This window comes from Moschus berezovskii, chromosome 22, assembly GCF_049115385.1.
Source record: "Moschus berezovskii isolate FMDL1 chromosome 22, NW_MosBer_1.0, whole genome shotgun sequence".
NCBI lineage: Eukaryota > Metazoa > Chordata > Mammalia > Artiodactyla > Moschidae > Moschus > Moschus berezovskii.
The window spans coordinates 5,013,254-5,036,512 of NC_142481.1; the positions used below are offsets into that span (position 1 = coordinate 5,013,254).

General features: G+C 42.8%; 2 protein-coding genes across 2 annotated transcripts; both read left to right on the forward strand.

The window, feature by feature from the left end:
- The first annotated feature begins 678 nt into the window (after positions 1 to 678).
- Positions 679 to 2,371, forward strand: LOC148774291 (uncharacterized). Its single transcript, XM_088830496.1, has 4 exons — positions 679 to 895; positions 1,226 to 1,306; positions 1,538 to 1,615; positions 1,902 to 2,371. The coding sequence occupies exons 1-4, from the start codon at positions 679 to 681 to the stop codon at positions 2,369 to 2,371; spliced, it is 846 nt and encodes a 281-aa protein (XP_088686622.1).
- A 5,133-nt stretch (positions 2,372 to 7,504) lies between these two features.
- Positions 7,505 to 23,043, forward strand: LOC129546420 (uncharacterized). The gene is given in 5 exon segments (XM_055411348.2): positions 7,505 to 7,982; positions 11,029 to 11,096; positions 14,228 to 14,381; positions 16,530 to 17,940; positions 17,942 to 23,043. Coding segments are annotated over 4 exon segments (1,845 nt in total). The 5' UTR covers positions 7,505 to 7,982; positions 11,029 to 11,081; the 3' UTR covers positions 18,207 to 23,043.
- Positions 23,044 to 23,259: the final 216 nt, after the last annotated feature.

The window sequence follows — 23,259 nt, forward strand, 5'->3', positions numbered from 1 at the left end:
TATGTGGCTACAATTTCTTTCTGAATAGTGTGCTTCCATTTTATAACTGGTTTTAATGATATTTTCAGACAGATTATACCACTTCATAAGTTACAAGAAGTAGCTTTAATATAGGAATTTTGTTTAAATCCTGGCTCAAAAACCTACCAAACAAAACCCAATAAAATGTGTTTGAGTAAATTGGAAGAATGTGAATACGAACTGTGTTTTAAATGATATTTTTTTTAATTTGTAAATAACTTTTTGTTTTAAAAGCTGAGAAGCTTTGTCTTTCATTCTTTAAATAATTACGTCTTAGAACTGATTTTATAGCATCTGCATTATTCACTAGACAAATACAAATCTATAACGACTTGCATTAAAGTTTATCAGCTTCATTTCCAACCCAACACCCACCCAAAGAAGAAGTTTGAAAGGGATGCTTCTAGACTGGAAAAATATTGAACAGGCTGAAATTGTCTAAACGGTAAACAAAGATTAACTTTATTGTCCTGTATCAGGTTCCCCAGTACAACCACAAACAAGGCTCCTAATCTCACGAGAAGTAGGCATAATCCAATCAGCCAATAGGAACAAGCCACGCCCCCTGAGGTTCTAATAAAAGGCCAGTTCATGCCTCCCGTGGACTCATCTCACTCTGAACCTCTCTGAGAGCAGGCTCTTCTTTTGGAGCTCCAGATGGAATCCGGCACAGAAGACCTGCACCCCCACAGCCCTTCCATGGAACAACCCACTGACCAGACCCCCTCTCAACAGGACTCCTTTGAAGAAAAGAGCTCTGATGTGGAGGAGAAACTCTCTGAAGGGAAAGGCGACATAGTCTCTTCCCAACTCCAACAGAACTCCATGGAAGAAAGAAGCTCAGATGGGGAGGAGAAACGATCCGAAGAAAAAGGCAAGACCGTCTCTTTCCACTTAGACAGCCACATCCACAGGCCAGATAGGAACCTGAGCTGTTGGTCTGGTGTGGAAAGGAGGAATGGAATCAGGGAGATCTAATTTGTGGGTATTTTATTTGGAGATTGGTGATAGGAGACGAACCCCAGTCCTATGAGGGCTTTGAGTACTGTGGCTATGATCCCCCAGAACTGTATGGCTCCAGTTAGTATAGGACGCGTCTGCAGGGCCTCAATTGAGAGATTTGCCCAAAAATAAGGCAAGGGATGGACTGAGCACTTCAGTGTCCCTCAAGGAGGGTAGTCATCTCATTCCCTCTTTTTTCCAGGGTCAGAGCTCGAGATGGATGAGAAAGAGAATTCGAAGGAAAACGAGACCCAAGACAGAAACAGACGCCCTGCTCCTTCAGGTAAGACTTCATTTTTCTGGAGAAGAGGGACAGGACAGGGGGTACCTCAGTCTCCCTGGGCAGGGAGCTAGGTGAGCTTTGGCCGCCAGGCGTTGCCCATCCTGAACTCCAGGATGCGTAGTGGGCAAACCAGCTTTGGTTGCGATCTTGGCTTCTTGTGTGTCGGGGATCTGCTAGGTTGCCAGGGCACCGGTTGCAAGCAGTCACTCAAAACTCTCACCTGATCCACAGATTCAGAACGCGGTTCCAGTTCCGAGAGTTCCAGAAAGCGGAAGATGGATTCCAGGGACCGCACCTGCGATGAAACAGGTAGGATCTTGCTTTTAGGTCTCGAGGTGTGTGAAGAGAAAACAGGTGACCTGTCCAGTGAGTGGGCACAAAGGGGGTTGTCCAACGGCTGAAGGCGTTTAGAAACTCTGGGATCCAAGGAGCATTTGAGCGCCCAAAATGGGCGTAGCATCACCTCGTTCTAGAGCTGAGGGGGCGGCGCAGGAGAGGTGGGGTGTACCTGAAGGCGAGTGGTGAGGTGCCTGGGATGGGGGGGATCCTTGGGAATTGATGTGTCAGGTCTCTCACCCGCATGCTTTGTCTGTAGGGGCCTCTCCAGATGAACCCAGTGTGACTTCGGAAAACAAGAAATGGAAGGTGCTTGAGTCTGGCCGCAGCAGCTCCAGCGAAGAGACCCGGGCTCCTCGCTCCAGAAAACCCCACCCGAGGCGCCCTGGGCGCAGCCGGTGGCCCAGATTCAGGTCCCCCGAAAACCAGCCGCCTCCACTCCGGAAAAGCCTCGTGACCTCCCTGCGCTATATGTCCGAGGCCATTTATCAGAGCATAGTCCACATGCACAAGCAGCCGGGCTATTCCCTGCAGTGCTGGCAGCAGCTGGCCCAGCTCCGGGGCCCTCTGTGGGCCGCGGCGCAGACCACGTACGCCATGGCCAACCAGGCGGCCTATGCCTTCCCCGCCGAGGGCTGGCTATCCCCGGCCCCAGCGCAGGGTACCCTGGGGCCAACCAAGGATGGGGGAGAAGGGCCGAGCTCCGAGGCCAGTCCACCTCTTCCCTAGACGTCAGAGCGTCAGAAGCTTGATTTGAGCCAGGGGGACCCAAGCCTGCTCATCAGAGACCACAGCTCTGACAGTGAGAGCCAAGCCTTGAAACCCCTTAGATTCTCCAAGATAACCAGCAGGGCAGATTGTTTGTCACAAACCCGGGGTGGTGATAGGAAAGGAACTTGAGAAATGGACTCAGAATGGTGAAATCTGGGTTTCCTTGAGGACTCAGATTACAGAGTTTAAAATTCATGCTAGACAATGCATGCACTTTGAGTATCTTGAAAAAACCAAGTTGGTGTATTAATAACCACCACCCTTCCCGCCTAACTACCCACCACTCGCACCACCTCCACCCACCCTGCCTTGCCAACTCCCAGGCCCCTTGCCTCTCTGGAGGGCTAAAGCTGAGGTGTATGTACCACACTGGCATTATTTTATAATAAGAGCAAATATCAGGATGTAATTCACATGTATTTGCACACTTTGCAGTGTAGCACTGAAAACATGTTCATATCCTTTTTTTTTTTTTTTCTGAAAAAGCACTAGATCTTTACTCATTCACCCCCAGTCCATGGAGGCAGATATTCACAAAGCTTTAATAAGAATCTGTCTTGGGAAATGTTTATAGTTTTCAGTTTGATGAAACGATGGTGATGCCACCACATAATTTTGTTTAATTTAGGTAAAACCTAAGTCAAGATATATGAAAAGGTTTCTTGACCTCGTGTATTTATTCTTATGTACCTACTTTTAGATTTTCTCCTACTTCATAGATTTCAAATTGCCATGGTTTCATAGAGGATATTGAATCTCATATATATATTGTTGTTGGCTTTATATATTATTGTATTTAATTCCATATAGTTTTGATTTGCATTTTACACTGGGATCATATAGTCTCAGCATATAAATGTATATCATTTTTATGTAACAGAAATGAAATTAAAGTTTCAGAAATCTGTTTTAGCCTTTGTCAGTCTTATTTCCATATCACTTAGTGACAAAATAAACAGTAAAGTTTTGGGGGAAGGAAATGGCAACCTACTCTAGTATTCTTGCCTGGGAAATCCCATGGACTGAGGAGCCTAGGGACTGCAAGAGTCAGACACAACTTAGCGACTAAACCACCACCATGGTGATGGAAATTAACTGTAAGTATAATGGTAATAAAAAAAAATAGTAATAACACAGAGACACGCACACACATTCACAGAGCTCAAATATATCCACATTGTTAGGCAACAGAGCTCCAGAACTTTCTCACCTTGAAAAACTGAAACTCTGTACCCATTAAATTACTCTCTGGTTCTCCCTCCCCTCTGTCCCTGGTAACTACCATTCTACTCTTTCTGTAACTATGAATTTGACTACTCTAGATATTTCAATAAGTGAAATCATATGATACTTGTGTTATTGTGACTGGCATAGTTTGCTCAGCATAATGTCCTCAAGGTGCATCCATTCTGTAGCATGTGGCAAGATTTCCTTTCTTTCTAAGGCTGAATACTATCCCTTTGTATGTTTCTGTCACTCAGCATAATGCCTTTGGTATTCAATCATGTTTTTGCACAGAGTAAGAGTTTATTATTTTTCATTGCTGACTGCCATTCAGTTTTACAGATTGACTAGTGGTCGTTTATCTATCCACCATTTGTTGGACATTTGGGTTCCTTCCAGCTTTGGGGCATGCGTGTGTGCTGAGTCGCTTCAGCCGAGTCCGACTCTTTGTGACCCCGTGGTCTGTAGCCTGCCAGGCTCCTCTGTCCATGGGATTCTCCAGGCAAGAACCCTGGAGTGGTTTGCCCTGCTCTCTTCCAGGGGATCTCCCTAACCCAGGGATCAAACCCACATCTCTTGCATCACCTGCATTGGCAAGCAGGTTCTTTACCACCAGGGAAGCCCTCTGTTTTAGAGACAACATAAATCTATAAACATGCCACATAGGTCTGTTTTTGGTGATGTAAAATTATTTATTTTCATGGGTAAATATTTGAGATATTCTGCAAACTGTACCATTTATAGCATTCATTCTTTAGATTAAAATTTTAGATTCCATCTGAAATGAGGTCACAGTTTCATAAGCCATGGAATGTTCACAAAACAAAACTTTTGAGCACTATCAGCATACCACGAAACCCAAAATTTTCATGGAAGTTGCATCAGTAAACATCTGTCAAAACAGGAGAACAGAGATGCTATTGAATTAGTCCCATGTGAACAAATGGATGTTTTATCTGTTCCCTCTCCTGATGTGATGATCCTAGAAGAGACAGAATCCATTCATAAATTTTAGGAAAATTTATTCTGCTTCCAAGCATTTACCCAGATAGCCTAGGTTAACTGTAGAGTTGTCAGAATGGCTCTGGGGCAGTGTGGAGGGCAGCTGTGAAAATTTCATCTTATCACTGTCACCTGGATCTAGATCAGGCTCTTGGAGTCAGTCACCCTACAATAAACTGATTCACTGATTACATAGAGATCCTTGCCTCCCTGCTTTGGTCTCAAGATGCCTTCTTGTTTCATTGGGCTTTTCATTCCCTCTGACATCCAATATAATGCAATCACATGAGATCTAATCATGGGTGTCCATGGGAATTGACCTGGCAGATCTCATCTACAAGACCGGAAGAGAAATTTATTTCCTGTTTACTTTTCATTTACATTTTCATTTGATCACATATGTATCTGATACACAACTATAACTTGATTTTTGTCTTTCCCAGCATTTTTAAAAATTTTAACACATATATACATACTTTTAACACTAAATATTATTTTCTGTGAGTGCAAAATGTTTATATACATGTCCTTCAGTTCAGTTCAGTTCAGTCGCTCAGTCGTGTCCGACTCTCCGCGACCCCATGAATCACAGCACGCCAGGCCTCCCTGTCCATCACCAACTCCCGGAGTTCACTCAAACTCATGTCCAGAGTCGGTGATGCCATCCAGCCATCTCATTCTCTGTCGTCCCCTTCTCCTCCCACCCCCAACCTTTCCTAGCATCAGAGTCTTTTCCAGTGAGTCAACTTGTCGCATGAGGTGGCCAAAGTACTGCAGTTTCAGCTTTAGCCTCAGTCCTTCTAATGAACACCCAGGATTGATCTCTTTTAGAATGGACTGGTTGGATCTCCTTGCAGTCCAAGGGACTCTCAAGGGTCTTCTCCAACACCACAGTTCAAAAGCATCAATTCTTCGGCAATCAGCTTTCTTCACAGTCCAACTCTCACATCCATACATGACCACGGGAAAAACCATAGCCTTGACTAGACGGACCTTTGTTGGCAAAGTAATGTCTCTGCTTTTTAATATACTATCAAGGTTGGTCATAACTTTCCTTCCAAGGATTAAGCGTCTCTTAATTTCATGGCTGCAATCAGTATCTGCAGTGATTTTGGAGCCCTCCCCCCAAAAAATAAAGTCTGACACTGTTTCCACTGTTTTTCTATTTCCCATGCTATCTAATTTTGTATCATGACTTATCTCCCAATTGTTTTAGAGATTTTCTTCTTACACATGTACCTCTAGTTCATTGAGCTTCATCACTGTGTAACATTCCAATTCTCTCATAACCTGGTTGGTTTTTCTGGGGTCCAAGCTCCTATTCCAAAATTTTGTATGGAACCCCCACTCAAAGTTGCCTTATTAACATAATAACAAAAACACATATGTTATTCAGGTAACTCCAATCGTGTTTGTTTATTTTTAATTGAAGGGTAGTTGATTTACAATGTTGTATCCATTTCTGCTGTAGAGCACAGTGTTCAGTTAGTGGAAACTTCAAAGGTTTTTGGAGTTTTGCACCAGAGTCTTGGACAAAGGAGATATGTTTATTCTCAACTGACAAATCATTCAGAAATATGCCAAAGTGTATAAGAAAAGTTAATAAGCAGCAAAACTACAGTGAAGATAACAACATTAATAGTTGATATTTGGGAAGTGGAAATTTCTATCGAAATTGTCTTATTTTTCAAATCCAGTAGCCTGATACAAGTCAAAGAAAAAAAATTTATACTATATATATATACATATAGTTGAATTCCTTCCTAAAGCTTCTTTCTCAAGCACCTGACTATAGCCTACTCCTTGTGCACAGTCTCCAAAGGCGTCCCTTGGACAATGACACATTTAGGGTTGAAATTTTTCCTCACTTAGTTCCTGATGCCTCCAAGTGAATGGGAAACAGAAATTTAAATTATGCTCTGGAGGGAAAGTGAAGTGAAAGTTGTTCAGAAGTGTTCGACTCTTTGCAACCCATGGACTGTAGGCCAGAATACTGGAATGGGTAGTCTTTCCCTTCTCAAGAGGATCTTCCCAACCCAGGGATCGAACCCAGGTCTCCCACATTGCAGGTGGATTCTTTACCAGCTGAGCCACAAGGGAAGCCCAGGAGGGAAGTGAGTATAAAATTGCACATTCCCCACATGCACAATTCTGCATTTCCTGTCACACTACCAGTTTCCATCACCAGCTCTAAAACTCAAGCTTTTGGTTAAGTAAATAAAAAGCTGTGGGACTTCCTTGGTAGTCCAGTGGTTAAGAATCTGCCTTCCAATGCAGGGGACAAGGGTTCAATCCCTGATCAGGGAGGATTCCACATGCCACAGGGCAGCTAAGCCCCTGCACCACCACTACCGAAGCCAGAAAGGTCTAGATTGCAGGCTTGGCAACAACAGAAGCCACTGCAAGGAGAAGCCCACACAAGGAAACTACAGAAAAGCCAAGGAGTAAGGAAGACCCAGCACAGTCAAAAATAAATAAATTTAAAATAAATAATCCTGGTGCCTCAGAGGGTAAAAAGTCTGCCTGCAATGCAGGGGACGCGGGCTCGATCCCTGGGTCGGGAAGATCCCCTGGACAAGGAAACGGCAACCCACTCCAGTATCCTTGCCTGGAGAATCCCCATGGACAGCGGAACCTGGCCGGCTACAGTCCATGGGATCGCAAAGAGTTGGAGACGACTGAGCAACTTCACTTTCACTTTCAAAAAGGCGTAACTACCTGAGGTCTCAAGTTCCGGGGTCCAACCCCGCCCACAGCGCCAAGCCCCGCCCCAGGTCCAAGGCTCCTGCATCCTCGCTGCTCAGAGGATCCAGTTTCTTCATCTGCTGGCTCTTTTCACGTAAGTGGGTGCGGGGGTAGCGGGGAGTGAAAGTGTTAGTCGCTCAGTAGTGTCCGACTCTGTTCGACCCCACGGACTGCAGTCCACCACGTTTCTCTGTCCGTTTCTCAACTTCCAGCTTCTAATAGAAGTGGCTTGCGCATCTCTAATTCTGCACCGAGGCCTGGCTTGAAAGGACAGCAGACAAGTGCAGAGGATCCAAAGTAGAGAAACCTGTCCAGAGGGAAGAGGAGCAGACTAGAGACTCCCAGGGGCCGGTCCGAGGACCAGACCGATGACCACAGGCGGAGCCCCCTCCATCCTCCCGAAAGCCACAGCCCCGCCCCCCGGCGCCCCAGGCCCCGCCCCACACCATTGAGCACGCGCAGTTCCCTGAAGACCCGGAAGTGATTTCCGCGGAACAACGGGTACTCTCGGAAGAGAAAGTCTTGGTTTGGTTGGTGACCGCGCTATGCGTTCTTCGGGCATCACTTCCCCCGCACCGGGCTTTCGGAGCGGCTCCCAGTAAGTTGAAACCCCTGAACGCGGTCGTCGCTCTCGCTCTGAGCCCTCTCATTTCGCCTGTCGCGGCGCCACCTGAAGACTCTTTTGGTCCTGGCAGTCTGGGCCCGGTTCCTGTTAAAATCGCTCTGAGGCAGGCACCGGCCCCAGCTTTCTGCCTTCGGTCCGTATAGACGCTGACCTCCTACCGCGCTGTTTTCCTGCTCTGATTCCTTTTCTCAAACCTCTATCCGACTCCTGGCTCCCCTACCCGATCTCACCCTCCTCGGCCCGATTTCATTCTGACAAGTACTCACTCCTGGAGGATGAATCACCCTTGACCTCCCTCTAAGGAGAGCGAAGAGGGAATACTGAGGCAGAAGCTTCTGCAACTAGTGAGGCATCAGAAATATTGTGCAGGAAGAACGTCAGGTATTGCAACAGGGCGAGGCCAGTCTGTGGGAGGAGGAATAGAAAGAGAAGGAAACAAAATGATGCGCAGAAAAGAGAGGAAGAAACGCAGAAATGGACAGAGGAGAAGAGAGAGACAGAAGGATCCAGGGAGATATACAGAGAAAAAAAAAGCACATAGTGGTAGAGAAAGCGGGGGTACTCAAACCTAGTGAGTATTGAGTAGCTTGGATATGGACTGTTAAGTTCTGAAGTAGTGAATTTGTGGCTCTATAACCTAATTTTTATAAAATTTGTTGACTTGTGTAAATTATGCAGAAAAGATGAGCGTTGCAAAACCAGGTGTTGGAATCAGATGATAATTCTATTTGCAGTCCCTATTCAACCAGGAGGCAGAGGCTTAGCTCAGTCACTTCCAGGTCCTCCTCCAAGAAATGGAAGACGACTTTCTTTCACCAAATAGTGCTTTTTTTTAAATGACTATTTTTAAAATTAACTTATTTATTTTTGTTTTTGGCTGTGCTTGGTCTTCCTTGCTTGCTAGGGCTTTCTCTAGTTTTGGCAAGCAGGAGCTACTGTTACTCGTGGTGCAAGGGACTTCTCATTGCAGTGGCTTTTCTTGTTGCGGAGCACAGGCTTTAGAGCTTGCGGGCTTCAGCAGTTGCAGCGCGTGGTCTCAGTAGTTGTGCGCACCAGCTTAGGTGCCCTGAGGCACGTGGGATCCTCCTGGACCATAGATTAAACCCGTATCCCCAGCACTGGCAGGCAGACTCCCAAACGTTAGACCACCAGGGAAGCCCACTAAAATGGCCATTGTTAACGGTACTGCTTTCCTCTCCTTTAAATTTACAGATTATTTTCCCTTTTAATTTGATTGTTCACATTATGAGGTTTACGTGCTTTATATCCTAACTTGGAGGTCTTCTTTGATGTCAGGTAAATAACTTTACAGTATTTCACTAGGCCTGTGGTTATGGATGTTGATAATCTTTTAAAACTCAAAACCTAGATTCACCAGTTACTTTGGTATTTAACAGCTTTATTCTTCCCTTAAAAGATCTGCTAAGCTAGTGAGCTCTGAGCTGAAGTCTCCAGCTAAGAATTGAATAGATGTTCCTCGCTCGTCCCCTTCATCCTTTTCCTGCAGATGTTGAAGGATGGGCTGGATTCATGTGGCTTGCATTTTTTGTTCTGTTTTTTTCTACAGTAGAGGAATTAAATATTTGTCTTTCATTAAACCCCGAAAAAGAAGCCTCTCTCACTAAGAAATAAATAAGGTAATCCGAAAATAGGACAAACTCTTTCTACTTAAACCTATACAGGCCACCACTTACACTCAGTTCTGCTCACTCAAGTCACACTTCTTCAAAGTAACTTGGTAAATCCCTTCCCCTGTGAGACGCATGCACCACCTGTAACGTAGAGAAGTAAAGTAGACCCGGTTTTCTGAGTCTGAGCAAATGAGATCCTCTGAGAGAAATGATTTTCAAAGTTGGTCTTGTGTTTGCATCTGGTGGTTTTCTGGGATGAGTGGCCAGTTACAATGAGAATTTGAAGTGTGCCACAGTCCTCCAACAATTATGAAAAACTTAAGAAAAGGGCAGAGGGCATAGGCCCAGAGATAAAGACATAACTTTTCTCTTAGTTTGTGTTTATCTCTGTATCATAACATGAAGTCTTTTTCTTAAGACTTATTGTGATCATTTCATAATGTTCGAAAATGTGAAATCACTCTGTAGTATACTCAAAACTAACATAGTATTGTACATCAATTATATTTCCACAAAATAGGGAAAAAAAAGTTAAAGTGACTTTGTTGTTGTTGTTCAGTTGCTCAGTCATGTCTGACTCTTTGCGACCCCAAGGTCGGTAGCCCACCAGGCTCCTCTGTCCATGGGATTCTCCAGGCAATAATGTTGGAATGGGATGCCATTTCCTTCTCCAGAGGATCTTCCTGACCGAGGGATGGAACCCACTTCTCCTGCATTGGCAGGCAGATTCTTTACCACTGAGCCATCAGGGAAGCCCTAGTGTGACTTTAGAATAATTGCTGAATTACAGTCTTCACATAAACATTGGAGCACAGTAACTAAGTGCAAAAAAACAGTATTTATTGGTTTGTGACATTTGTCGTAAAAAAATACAAAGTATATTTTACTGAAGGCAGAGATTATGAACAAAAAATTAAGCAAGCAAGAATACTGGAGTGGGTTGCCATACCCTCCTCCAGGGGATCTTCCTGACCAGGGATCAAACCTGGGTCTCCTTTATTGCAGGCAGATTCTTTACTGAGTCACCAAGGAAACCCAGACTGTTGGGTGGATGAGCATCTTATCCTGCATCAGCCAGTCCTTGGATGCTGGCTGCCCAGGGAGGAGGCGGGAACTGGGAGAAGACAGTTTCCTTTGGCTGAATGCCATATGGACTAAGGACGGTGCGGTTGCAGCAGAGTTGGGGTTCCAGCAGGAGAAAGGGTTGAAGAAAGGGGTGAAAATTCACATTTTGGTCTCCTGATAGTAGTTCATTGTCTCTGATCCCTCATGTCACTGGGGACCTTCTTTCCCCCAGAGGAAGTTTCTTTCTGTGTGGATACTTGTGGCAGGGGAGGGAGGTTTGTTGATTCTAAACATTAAAAGATGTTTTTTTTTTTGTCACACAGAATAATCTTACCTGAGAAAGAAGCTCAGAGGAAGATGAAAGAAAGGAGAGGGGATGGCCCTTTCCCAGGTAAAGGTCATATTCTTTGTTGATCTGTTAACTCTTTCCTAGAATGACACGAATTGGATTTGTTAAACTTCTCTATGAATTTTCCTGCCTAAAATATTTAATCACACACAGGGCCTTCCCTGAATCTTCTCTCATCTCCCTGCAGATTTCCTCCTCCATGTGACTTAGTGACCTGGCATTTGGGAAGAGGGTCCTTTTAGGCGATCCTCCTGTGAAAGGTTTTGTACTTAGACATGGATTGGAGGTGGGAGTAGGCTCTGTGGTGTCAGTGAGGTAGGGCAGTAAAGATTGTTCAGAGAACCCTTCTGCAAGCCCTTTCAGCTCCATGTAAACCAGGATCAAAGAGACTGCGTATGATGAGTGACGATCCAGTGCTCACAATACCTGAAGAAGTCTGAAAGGAAGACTGATATGGGGAAACATGCATTGAAGTTGAGTGAATCATTGTGTTTCTGACTCGAAAATATCAGTACTTTAAAATGGGAAGTTCCAAAATGGAAACAGGATGTAGAAGAGGGTGTTTTAGTACATGTGCTGTGCTAAGTCACTTCAGTCGTGTCCAACTCTTTGCAACCCCATGGACTGTAGCTGCCAGGCTCCTCTGTCCATGTCCTCCAGGCAAGAATACCAGAGTGGGTTGCCATTGCCTTCTCCAGGGGATCTTCCTGATCCAGGGATTGAACCTTAGTCTCTTATATCTCCTGCATTGGCAGGTGGGTTCTTTACTACTAGCGCCACCTGGGAAGTCATGTTTTAGTACATAAGTAGTTGTAAAAAATGGAATTAGCTTAATTGCCTAACAGGAAAAGCTCTGTATATCATTCATACCACATTAATGGCCGAAAGACCTAGGTATTCCAGTAGGGACTCTCATGTAGGAGGTGTTTTTGATTAAAATGGTTATAATTCAGCCAAGACATAGGAACAGAAATTTATGCCATGAGAAATACTGGAGCCATGATCTGATTCTACCATTATAGTTATTCAGTGTTGTATATTGGTAAAAAAAGAATGCTTGCTAACCATCATCTGAGCCTTCAGCAAGTTATAGTCATAACATCAGAGATCACAGATCACCATAACAAATAGTGTTATATTTTTTTGTATTAAACATCTCATGTATATACACTTGTGATTCAACTCTACATAGTGATGCAAATTTGAGGCTTAAGTAAAATATCCCTTTCTCTGTCACGTCTTCCAGCATCACTTAATGTCTCCATCAGGAACAACTCTTTGTTCTCAACCCAAATCTTAATAAAAATGCATCTTATATTGTAATGTGATTTTAGAAAATATTTTTCAGTAAATGTTTTCTTATGGTATTTATTCTGCAAGTTTAAATATTCACATGCCATACATGTTGGAGTTATTTTCACTTTAGTAAACATAGAGCTATGGTTTTTCCAGTGGTCATGTATGGATGTGAGAGTTGGACTGTGAAGAAAGCTGATCGCCGAAGAATTGGTACTTTTGAACTGTGGTGCTGGAGAAGACTCTTGAGAGTCCCTTGGACTGCAAGGAGATCCAACCAGTCCATTCTAAAAGAGATCAATCCTGGGTGTTCTTTGGAAGGACTGATGCTAAAGCTGAAACTGCAATACTTTGGCCACCTCATGCGACAAGTTGACTCACTGGAAAAGACTCTGATGCTGGGAGTGATTGGGGGCGGGAGGAGAAGGGGACGACAGAGAATGAGATGGCTGCATGGCATCACCGACTCTGTGGACATGAGTTTGAGTGAACTCTGGGAGCTGGTGATGGACAGGGAGGCCTGGCGTGCTGTGATTCATGGGTTCGCAAAGAGTCAGACACGACTGCGCGACTGAACTGAACTGAACTGAAACATAGAGGTGATTTTCCTTTTCACATCCTCATTGGATCATTCTCCTCATGAAGACACAAGGGTTTCACATCTGTTACTGTTATAAAAGATTTCACAGTGGCTGCTCTTGAGCAGGCCAGCTTCAGTACAGATGCCTAAGGATTTCTCCATATTGGGCAGCTTAAGCATGTTGTTGTTGTAGTTGTTTAGTCACCAAGTTGTGTTCAATTCTTTTGCGATTCCGTGGACTGTAGCCTGCCAAGCTCCTCTGTCCATGGGATTCTCCAGGCAAGAATACTGGAGCGGGTTGCCATTTCCTTCACCAGAGCTTAAGCATGATTACTGCATTAATGATGGTGTTTCTAAGGCAGAACAGAAGTTGCAAGTACTAAATAAAGATTTTAAATCAACCATCTTAAACATCCTTAGAGAGCTACGGGGAGCCACGGACAAAGAACTAAAGGAAAGTGGGAGAACTGTGTTTAAACAAATAGAAAATATTAATAAAGGGTCTTTCTTGGTGGTCCAGTGGTTAAGACTATGCACTTCCCTGTAGGGCCTGGCACAGGTTCAATCCCTGGTCAGGGAACTAAAATTTAAGATCCCATGTACCACAAGATGCAGGCAAAAAAATAAGTTGAGAATAGGTATTCGCACACATACTTGTACATGAAAGTTCCAGCAGAACTGTTAAAATTAGGAAAGAAGTGGTTACAAACTAAATGGCCATCAGGGGATGAGTGGATACATAAAACATGTTGTATTCATAGAATTAACAATTATTCAGCCCTGAAAAAGGAATACTTTAGGAATGTAGTACTGATGCCATGTCATGGATAAAGTGAAAAACCATTGTAAGTGGAAGAAACCATATAGAAAACTCACATTTCGTACCATTGCATTTATATGAAAATATCACAAGTAGGTAAATGTATAATGACAGTAAGCATTATGGTATACAGGGATGGCGGGCAAAGAGGAACGGGAAGAGATTGTTAAATGGATAAATTTCCTTTAACAATGATAAAATGTTTTTGAACTAGGTAGGCAAGTATTTGTTCAATATTGTGAGGGTACTAAATGCCACTCATTGCATGGTACCTTAAAATAGCTAACTTTTTGTTACATGAATTTCACCTCAGTTGAAAAAAAATTGAGAAAAGTAACTTGCTCAAAATTATCTTATGGGTCAGTCAGGACATTTGCTCCAGCCAAGTCAATTCTTGCACACATTTTTTTTCTGTAATTTTGTGTCAGACTCGGAGCTTGCTCCTTGTCCACTTGGCAAAATGTGCTTTCCTTTCAGGGATTATTTACATTCAGGGATGTGGCCATCGAATTTTCTCAGGAGGAGTAGGAATGCCTGGCCCCTTCTCAGAGGGCTCTCTACCGGGACGTGATGCTGGAGACCTACAGGAACCTGGTCTCCCTGGGTGAGGATTACTTCTCTTCGAAAGTTGGTAACTAGTTCTGTGTATCTTTGAGTTTTCCCTTCTGAGTCCTAGACTTGGGATCCCCTGGCATGCTTGTTAAAGTTTCAAATCCCTGTTCTTAAGAGAGTGATTGAAGCTGTTTGGATTCAGAATGAAAAGACTTCATGACATGGCTTATCACTCTGTAACTTCTCATTTCTTCAGAAGTTGGGCATTTGTGCTTGATCAGTGGTGGTTGCAGAATATTAGTAGTCAGAAAGCGTTACAGCACATTTTTTTTAAAAGATCTCAATCTGTGTTTCCACCCTTGTGTTTCTGATTCAATAGTTCTTAAAAGTTAATTAGATAATCTGCACGCTGTGCTGTGGTGTGCTTAGTGGCTCAGTTGTGTCTGACTCTTTGCGACCCCATGGGATTTTCCAGGCAAGAATACTGAAGTGGGTTGCCATCCCCTCCAGGGGATCTCCCAAACCCAGGGATCGAACCCAGGTCTCCCACATTGCAGGCAGATTCTTTACCATCTGAGCCACCAGGGAAGCCCATGAATACCGGAGTGGGTAGCCTATCCCTTCTGCAGTGGATTTTCCTGACCCTACTTAATCTAAAACTTCAGGAGGCAGTCAGTTGACTAATTTTTATGATACATTTCTAGACCCATCTATAATTTTCTTTCTTAGCTGAACAAAGAGGTGGGCATGTGTTCTGTAATAGCCTAGCATGTCGTGTCCCATTTTACTTTATGAATTGAAATCTCTTTTAAGCTGAATGTTATCTTCATCTTAGAGCAAGGGAAAGAGGCCTGGACTTTGGAAGGCAAAGTGAAAATCGGGGAAAATCAGACAAGTATGAATGGACTGAAATGTGAATACAGATAGGAGCTCAAGTGGGCACAGAGTAAACTGCTCCATTAAATATTGCTTGGGAAATTATCCTTAAATGGGAATTATCTGTAGAAAAATAACTGTTTGTTTCTTAACGGATCTCAAAGGAGATCCATCCCATACACTCAAACTTGTCACTCTCTTGTTCAAATATATAAAAGTTTAAACTCCATTCTACCATGATGCTGTGGCTCATTCAGAGCTGAGGAAGGGCTTTGTTGTGACCTACAACATGCTATTTTCTATTTTCTAATGGACACCGCTGACCATTTCGGTGCTTTGGTTTGAGAGGGACTGAGATGGCTCCCTCAAGAGTCAGCTTTCCTCTCGATCTCTCTTGGTTTTCAGTTAATATATATCAAGTTCTCTGTTGTCCTGACCCTAGGACTGTTTCGTTTGTTCCCTTTCACATTTTATATCCTTGAGAGAACTTCTCAGAAGATAGACAAACTTCAGTAATTCTCAAAATATATTTCACTTTTCCTATAATATATTCCTTCTGGAATGTATATTCTTTCTTCTGTTTTTGTGGAAGAATCCTTTAGAATGCCAGAAACTGTTATTTGGCATAATTGCGGTTATTTATTAACCTGCTAGATTTATCATGGGTTGCATGCGTGCATGCCTGCTAAGTTGCATCAGTTGTGTCTGATCCTTTGCAACTCTATGAACTGTAACCCACCGGGCTCCTCTGCCCATGGGGTTCTCCAGGCAAGCATCCTTGAATGAGTTGCCAAGCCCTCCTCCAGGGGATCTTCCTGACCCAGTGATCAAACCCACATCACTTAGCATTAGCAGGTGGGTTCTTTACCACTAGTGCCACCTGGGAAACCCATTGTGATGTATAGACTTTTAAAAATATTATTTTTCTTATATCATATTGCCACATGTTATTAAACACATTTTTTGTATAATTATGTAATTCAGTATATTTATTTTCCAGATTATCTTATAGGAATCCTTTCTGCTGGATTTGCAATTAACAAATTTATAACATGGTTTATAACATAAATGGCATTATTTTGAAAGAGGGATAATTTAGGTATGGCATTGGGTTTTTTTTCTTTTTGCAGCTTAAGGCAGTTGTGAAATAATGTAGCTTTTTACAACTGTGTATTCGATAGTATTTTTTCATTTGGTGAAATTTTAACTGTTAATGTTTTTGGCATTGTGCTTTGTACCATTTATTAAATAAAAATTTTAAAATAAATAAATAATTTTTTTTCTTATATTGCCACATGTTATTAAACACGTTTTTTGTATAATTATGTAATTCAATATATTTATTTTCCAGATTATCTTATAGGAATCCTTTCTGCTGGATTTACAATTAACAAATTATCACCAAGAGAGAACACTAATTTAGGAGAATTATATGGAAATGAAAACCATGGCATCAAGGATTTTGACCTCAAGGAAGTCTGTGAAAATATGCAGAAGAGTGAGAGTGAGTGGGGATATGATGCAAGAAATAACAAAGAAGTGCTTTTGACCCATAACAAAAATCTCAGTCAGAGAGAAGATCAGGATATTAAATCCTTAATTAATTTTCCTGAGAGTGTTTCTGTAAGAAGTAATACATATGAATATTTCACGCATGACAAGCCATTCATAAGAAGTTGGTTAACAATGAAAAATAACATGAGCATTGCTGGAAACAAAGATATAAAGTATTTGGACAATAGAACTGGAGCAAGGCTGCAGGCACAGGTGGCTGAACTGCAGAGATTTCCAACTGAGGAGAAAATGTATAGAGGCCCTCAAGTTGAGAAGTCAGTCAACAATGGTTCCTCAGCTTCCCCACTTCATAGAATTCTTCCTACTGTGGAACCTGCTGTGTTACCCACACAACACAGGAGAACACACACTGAAGAAAAATCTTACAACTGTAATGACTGTGGGAAAGCTTTTAGCAAAAGCTCAAACTTCAGAAATCACAAGATAATCCATTCTGGACAGAAACCTTACAAATGTAATGTGTGTGGCAAAGCCTTTAACCAGGGTTCTAATCTCACTACACATCAGAGAGTGCACACAGGAGAGAAGCCATATAAATGTGATGTCTGTGGCAAGGTCTTTAGTAGAAACTCACACCTTGAAAGTCATCAGAGGATGCACACTGGAGAGAAACCTTACAAATGTAGTGAATGTGGTAAGGCCTTTATCCAGCATTCACTCCTCTGGAGCCATGAGAAAATGCGCAGTGGTGAGAAACCTTACAAATGTCATGAATGTGGCAAAGCCTTTGCCGAGCGGTCAAGCCTTAACAAACACAAGAAAATCCATGCCGGAGAGAAACCGTACAGGTGTACTGTGTGTGGCAAAGCCTTTACCGTGAGATCAAATCTTACTCAGCACGAGACAGTCCATACTGGAGAGAAACCTTACAAATGTAGTGAGTGTGGCAGAGCTTTTACCCAATTTTCACGCCTTACTCAACATCAGAAAATGCACACCAGAGAGAAACCACACAAGTGTAATGTGTGTGGTAAGGCTTTTACTGAACTTTCGCAACTTTGGAGTCATGAGAGAATTCATACTGGAGAGAAACCACACGAATGTAATGTGTGTGGCAAGGGATTTACCCAACATTCAAGCCTTATGGCACATCAGAGAATTCATACAGGAGAAAAATCTTACAAATGTAAAGACTGTGATAAGGCCTTTATCCAACATTCCCAACTTTGGGGTCATGAGAGAACTCACTGGAGAGAAACCTTACAAATGTAATGAGTGTGGCAAAGCTTTCACAATGCGTTCATACCTTACTCAACATAAAACCATCCATACTGGAGAGAAACCTTACAAATGTCATGAATGTGGCAAAGCTTATACCCAATTTGCAAGCCTTACTAGGCATCAAAAAATGCATACTGAAAACAGACATAAATCCAACACATGTGGCAGTGCTGTTACTCAGAATTTGAACTTTGGGGATCATCCGACAATTCATAGTAGAAAGAAACCTTAAAATGTAATGCCTGACAGAAAACTTGTATAAGTATTCAAGCCCTACTCAGGTTGAGAGACTCCATCATGGAGGAGGAGATATACAGATGACCAATAGGTACATGATGATGCACAGCATCACTAATCATCGGGGAAATTCAAGTCAAAACCACAATGAGATGCCACCTCACACCTGTCAGAACAAGTCACACTGTTGGTGAAGATGAGGAGAAAAGGGAACCCTCAAGCACTTTTGGTAGGATTGTAAATTGGTAGCTACTATGGCAAACTATCGGAGGAGGCAGTGGCACCCCACTGCAGTACTCTTGCCTGGAAAATCCCATGGACGGAGGAGCCTGGTAGGCTGCAGTCCATGGGGTCGCTAGGAATTGGACACAACTGAGCGACTTCACTTTCACTTTTCACTTTCATGCACTGGAGAAGGAAATGGCAACCCACTCCAGTATTCTTGCCTGGAGAATCCCAGTGATGGGGGAGCCTGGTGGGCTGCCGTCGATGGGGTCGCACAGAGTTGGGCACGACTGAAGCGACTTAGCAGTAGCAGCAGCAGCATGGCAAACTATGGCCACTCCTCAAAAAATTAAAAATAAAGCTGCCATATAATCCAGCAATTGCGCATCTGGGTATTTACCTAGAGAAAACAAAAATGCTCATTCAAAAAATATATGCACTTTGTTGTCTATTGTACCATTATTTATAATAGCCAAGGTAAGGGACTTCCCTGGTAGTCTAGTGGCTTAGAATCTGCAGTTCCATTGCAGGAGGTGTGGGTCCAATCTGTGGTTAGGGAGGTAATCCCACATGCCTTGAGGCCAAAAGAACAAAGCATGAAACAGAGAGAATATTGTAACAAATTCAATAAAGACTTTAAAAATGGTCCACATTAAAAAAAAAAAAATTTTAACGAAATAGCCAAGGTAAGAAACCTACCAAAAGTCCACCAATAGATGAATCAATAAAATAGACAAAGGGAAAATATATATATATACATACACACTCATCCACATATATACACAAATACATTAGAATATTAGTTGTGAAGAAAGACCAAATCTTGCCATTTCCAGTAACATACACAACTCTACATGGTATTTGGGTACAATAAGTCAGAGAATGACACAGCATGTGATTTCACTGATACGTAGAATTTAGAAAACAAAAGGGAAATAGTTTCATACATAGAACAAATAGATGGTTGCCAGAAGGGCAGGTGTGTGTGAAGTAAAAGTGAAATTGCTCAGTTGTGTCCAACTCTGCAACTCCATGGACTGTAGCACGCCAGGCTCCTCCGTCTGTGGAATTTTCCAGGCAAGGATACTGGAGTGGGTTGCCATTTCCTTTTCCAGGGGATCTTCCTGACCCAGGGATGGTACACCTGTCTCCTGCACTTCAGGCCAACTCTTTACTGTCTGAGCCACCAGGGAGGCCCTTGTGTGTGAAGTAGGAAAGGTTTAAGAGGTACAGGTCTACAGTTACATAATGAAGTGTAGGGGTAATATACAAAATAAGGAGTATAGTCAGTGATAATAACTTTGTACGGGGACAGATGATTACTAGACTTACCGGGGTGATTAGTTCATCCTGTATGCAGTTGTTAAAATAGTTATGTAGTACACCTGAAACATAATGCATTATCCACTGCGTGTGTGCATGCTAAGTAACTTCAGGGATGGCATATGTGGGAGAAAAAAATGGGGTGGAACAGTGGTCTCCCTGTGTTTTGAAGGGGAATAGCTACTGTATATATAAAATATTCAACATTAGTCTCATTTTCAGAAACCGAAGGGACATTGTTACAGAGGACAGTCATCAAAAGAATCAGAGTAGGGTATCTGTGAAGGCTGTGGATTTGGCTTCTAGAGTTGCATTTTGACACCATTTTATCTATTAGAATGTATCATACTTCTCATATCCAAATGAGTAAAGTGTAATCTTCTTTTTACAGTGTTAGTTGCTCAGTCGTGTCTGATTCTTTGCGACCCCATGGACTGTAGTCCACCAGGCTCCTCTGTCCATGGGATTTTCCAGGCAAGGATATTGGAGGGGGTAGCCATTCCCTTCTCCAGGGATCTTCTCATCCCAGGGATTGAACCCAGGTCTCCTGCAGTGTGAGGCATATTCTTTACCATCTGAGCCAGTAGGGAAACCCAATTTTTTTGTAATCCTTAGTGAATCGTGTGCCTTCTGTTAATGCAAGCATATCCCACTGCACTGGGGACTTCATAATAATGACCCTTAAGTATATATCATCATGTTCTCTGGATTGAATGGCATCGTTGACGATTTCTTTTCAAATTAGATTTAAACAACTTAAGTGAGAGTTGGACTGTGAAGAAAGCTGATCACCGAAGAATTGATGCTTTTGAACTGTGGTGCTGGAGAAGACTCTTGAGAATCCCTTGGACTGCAAGGAGATCCAACCAGTCCATTCTAAAGGAGATCAATCCTGGGTGTTCATTGGAAGGACTGATGCTAAAGCTGAAACTCCAGTACTTTGGCCACCTCATGCGAAGAGTTGACTCACTGGAAAAGACTCTGATGCTGGGAAGGATTGGGGGCAGGAGGAGAAGGGAACGACAGAGAATGAGATGGCTGGATGGCATCACCTACTCAATGGACATGAGTTTGAGTGAACCCCGGGAGTTGGTGATGGACAGGGAGGCCTGGCGTGCTGTGATTCATGGGGTCGCAAGGAGCTGGACACGACTGAGTGACTGAACTGAACTGAAAGTATTTGAAATAGATATGTATTCAAAATTTACATTGGAGTTACAAACTCCATAGTGTAACCCAGATTATTTCTGTAGCTATAATGAAAATACTGTAGCAGTACAATTTCAGACTCAGCCCCCTGAAATCTGCCTCCTCGGTTGTAAATCTACACCATATGATTACATTCCTACATACATTTTTGTATGTGTGCACTTGAAGCTTTACATGAAGTGACAAGATATGCTGAACATATAAAAAATAATAGGAGATAAAATTTCAGAAATGTAGATAATCTCTTTGCTTGGAGTTCATATTTTAATAAAATTCATATTTTAAGGCAAGACAAGAAAACACATTTCTGTTTGCTTGGGCTTCCTCCCTCCCTCCCTAATGTGCAGTGTACATCTGCATTACACATAAACCACAGCTCCTCAGAGGTGGGAGTGTCTCCTTGACCATAAAGGTCAACTTACATTTTTATTTCTGACACTAGTGATCTAACTTCTTGAAAGTGTTCTAGGATCTTCCCTAGTGGTCCAGTGGCTAAGACTTCGAACTCCCAATGCAGGTGGTCTGGGTTTGATCCCTGGTTAGGGAACTAGATCCCCCATGCTGCAACTAAGATCTGGCCAAATAAATATTAGATTTATTTTTTAGAAAGAGTAGTGTTCTTTCTCAGCTCTGAAAGGTCATGGTGACTTACTGCTTGCTTTGTACATGATTACCTGGACTGGATGTCCTTGGTGAAGTTTATGAAAAATGATCAGCATGTCATATTGATGAACTATCCTTTATCTTGAAAATGTATATACAACTGTGCCTTTGACTTCTAACAGGCAGAACAGTTCTCAGAGCTTTATGAGAGTCTCCCAAGTTATAATCCTCAGTTTGGCTCAAATAAAATTCCCTTTTTCCTTCTTGATTGTTAATGGAATTTTTGTTGACATTTTCTTATAGTCAGTAGGCTATCAGGGACACCTACCGGAGGACCCTGGACTCCATCCCAAACCCATGCTTGGTACCAGCCTGGGTCCTTTGAGCCCTGCCCGCTCCTTGGTGTTTCTTGGGTACTTTAGTGATTTCTCCTGATATTCAGTTATCATTGCTTTAAATGATACCCTGAATTTTATTCGAGCTGTTTTTTCTCAGGACTTGGAGTCCTCAGAGGGAGTATGGTTTAACATTCCCTAGGCAGGGGACTTCCCTGGTGGCCTAGTGGTTAATAATCTGCCTTGCAATTAAGGGGATGCAGGTCAGAGAACTAAGATCCCACATGCCATGGAGCAGCTAAGCCTGAACACTGCAGCTACTGAGCCCGCACACTCTGGAGCCCATGTGCCACGATGAAAGATCCTGCATGATGCAATGAAAATCCCACATTCCACAACTAAAACCCAATGCAATCAGATAAGTAAATGTTTTTAAAAAACCAAACATTCCCTACCAACCTAGATAGCATATTAAAAAGCAGAGACATTACTTTGCTAACAAAGGTCCGTCTAGTCAAGGCTATGGTTTTTCCCGTGGTCATGTATGGATGTGAGAGTTGGACTGTGTAGAAAGCTGATTGCCGAAGAATTGATGCTTTTGAACTGTGGTGTTGGAAAAGACTCTTGAGAGTCCGTTGGACTGCAAGGAGATCCAACCAGTCCATTCTAAAGGAGATCAATCCTGGGTGTTCATTGGAAGGACTGATGCTAAAGCTGGAACTCCAGTACTTTGGCCACCTCATGCGAAGAGTTGACTCACTGGAAAAGACTCTGCTGGCAGGAGGGATTGGGGGCAGGAGGAGAAGGGGACGACAGAGAATGAGATGGCTGGATGGTATTACTTGACTCGATGGACGTGAGTTTGAGTGAACTCTGGGAGTTGGTGATAGACAGGGAGGCCTGGTGTGCTGTGATTCATGGGGTGGCAAAGAGTCGGACACGACTGAGTGACTGAACTGAACTGAGGCAAGGACCTTGAGGGGACTTTGTAATGAACTGGGTTGGATGGTCTGTTTTTTTGTTTGTTTTTAATTTGGCTTAAATTGAAAAGATTATATATGATCTGGACAAACTTTGATAGTAAAATGAGATACTGATCCTGGGTTTACTGAAATAAAAGTAGTATATCTCTTTGAGATGTTCATGTTATCTCTGTCATAATATTTGTCCACAAGAAAATTAACAGTACAAACAAAATAGCATGACAATTTATCACAAATGTTGAGAATGTTAGGTTGTATGGTATGGGAGTAAAGAATTGGATGTTGTTACCAAAACGTATGCGTAGGGGGTCTGGCTGCTTGCTGCTCAGAAGCCAGTAAACGGGCCAGGTTGGGGAAAAGGAAAGTTTAT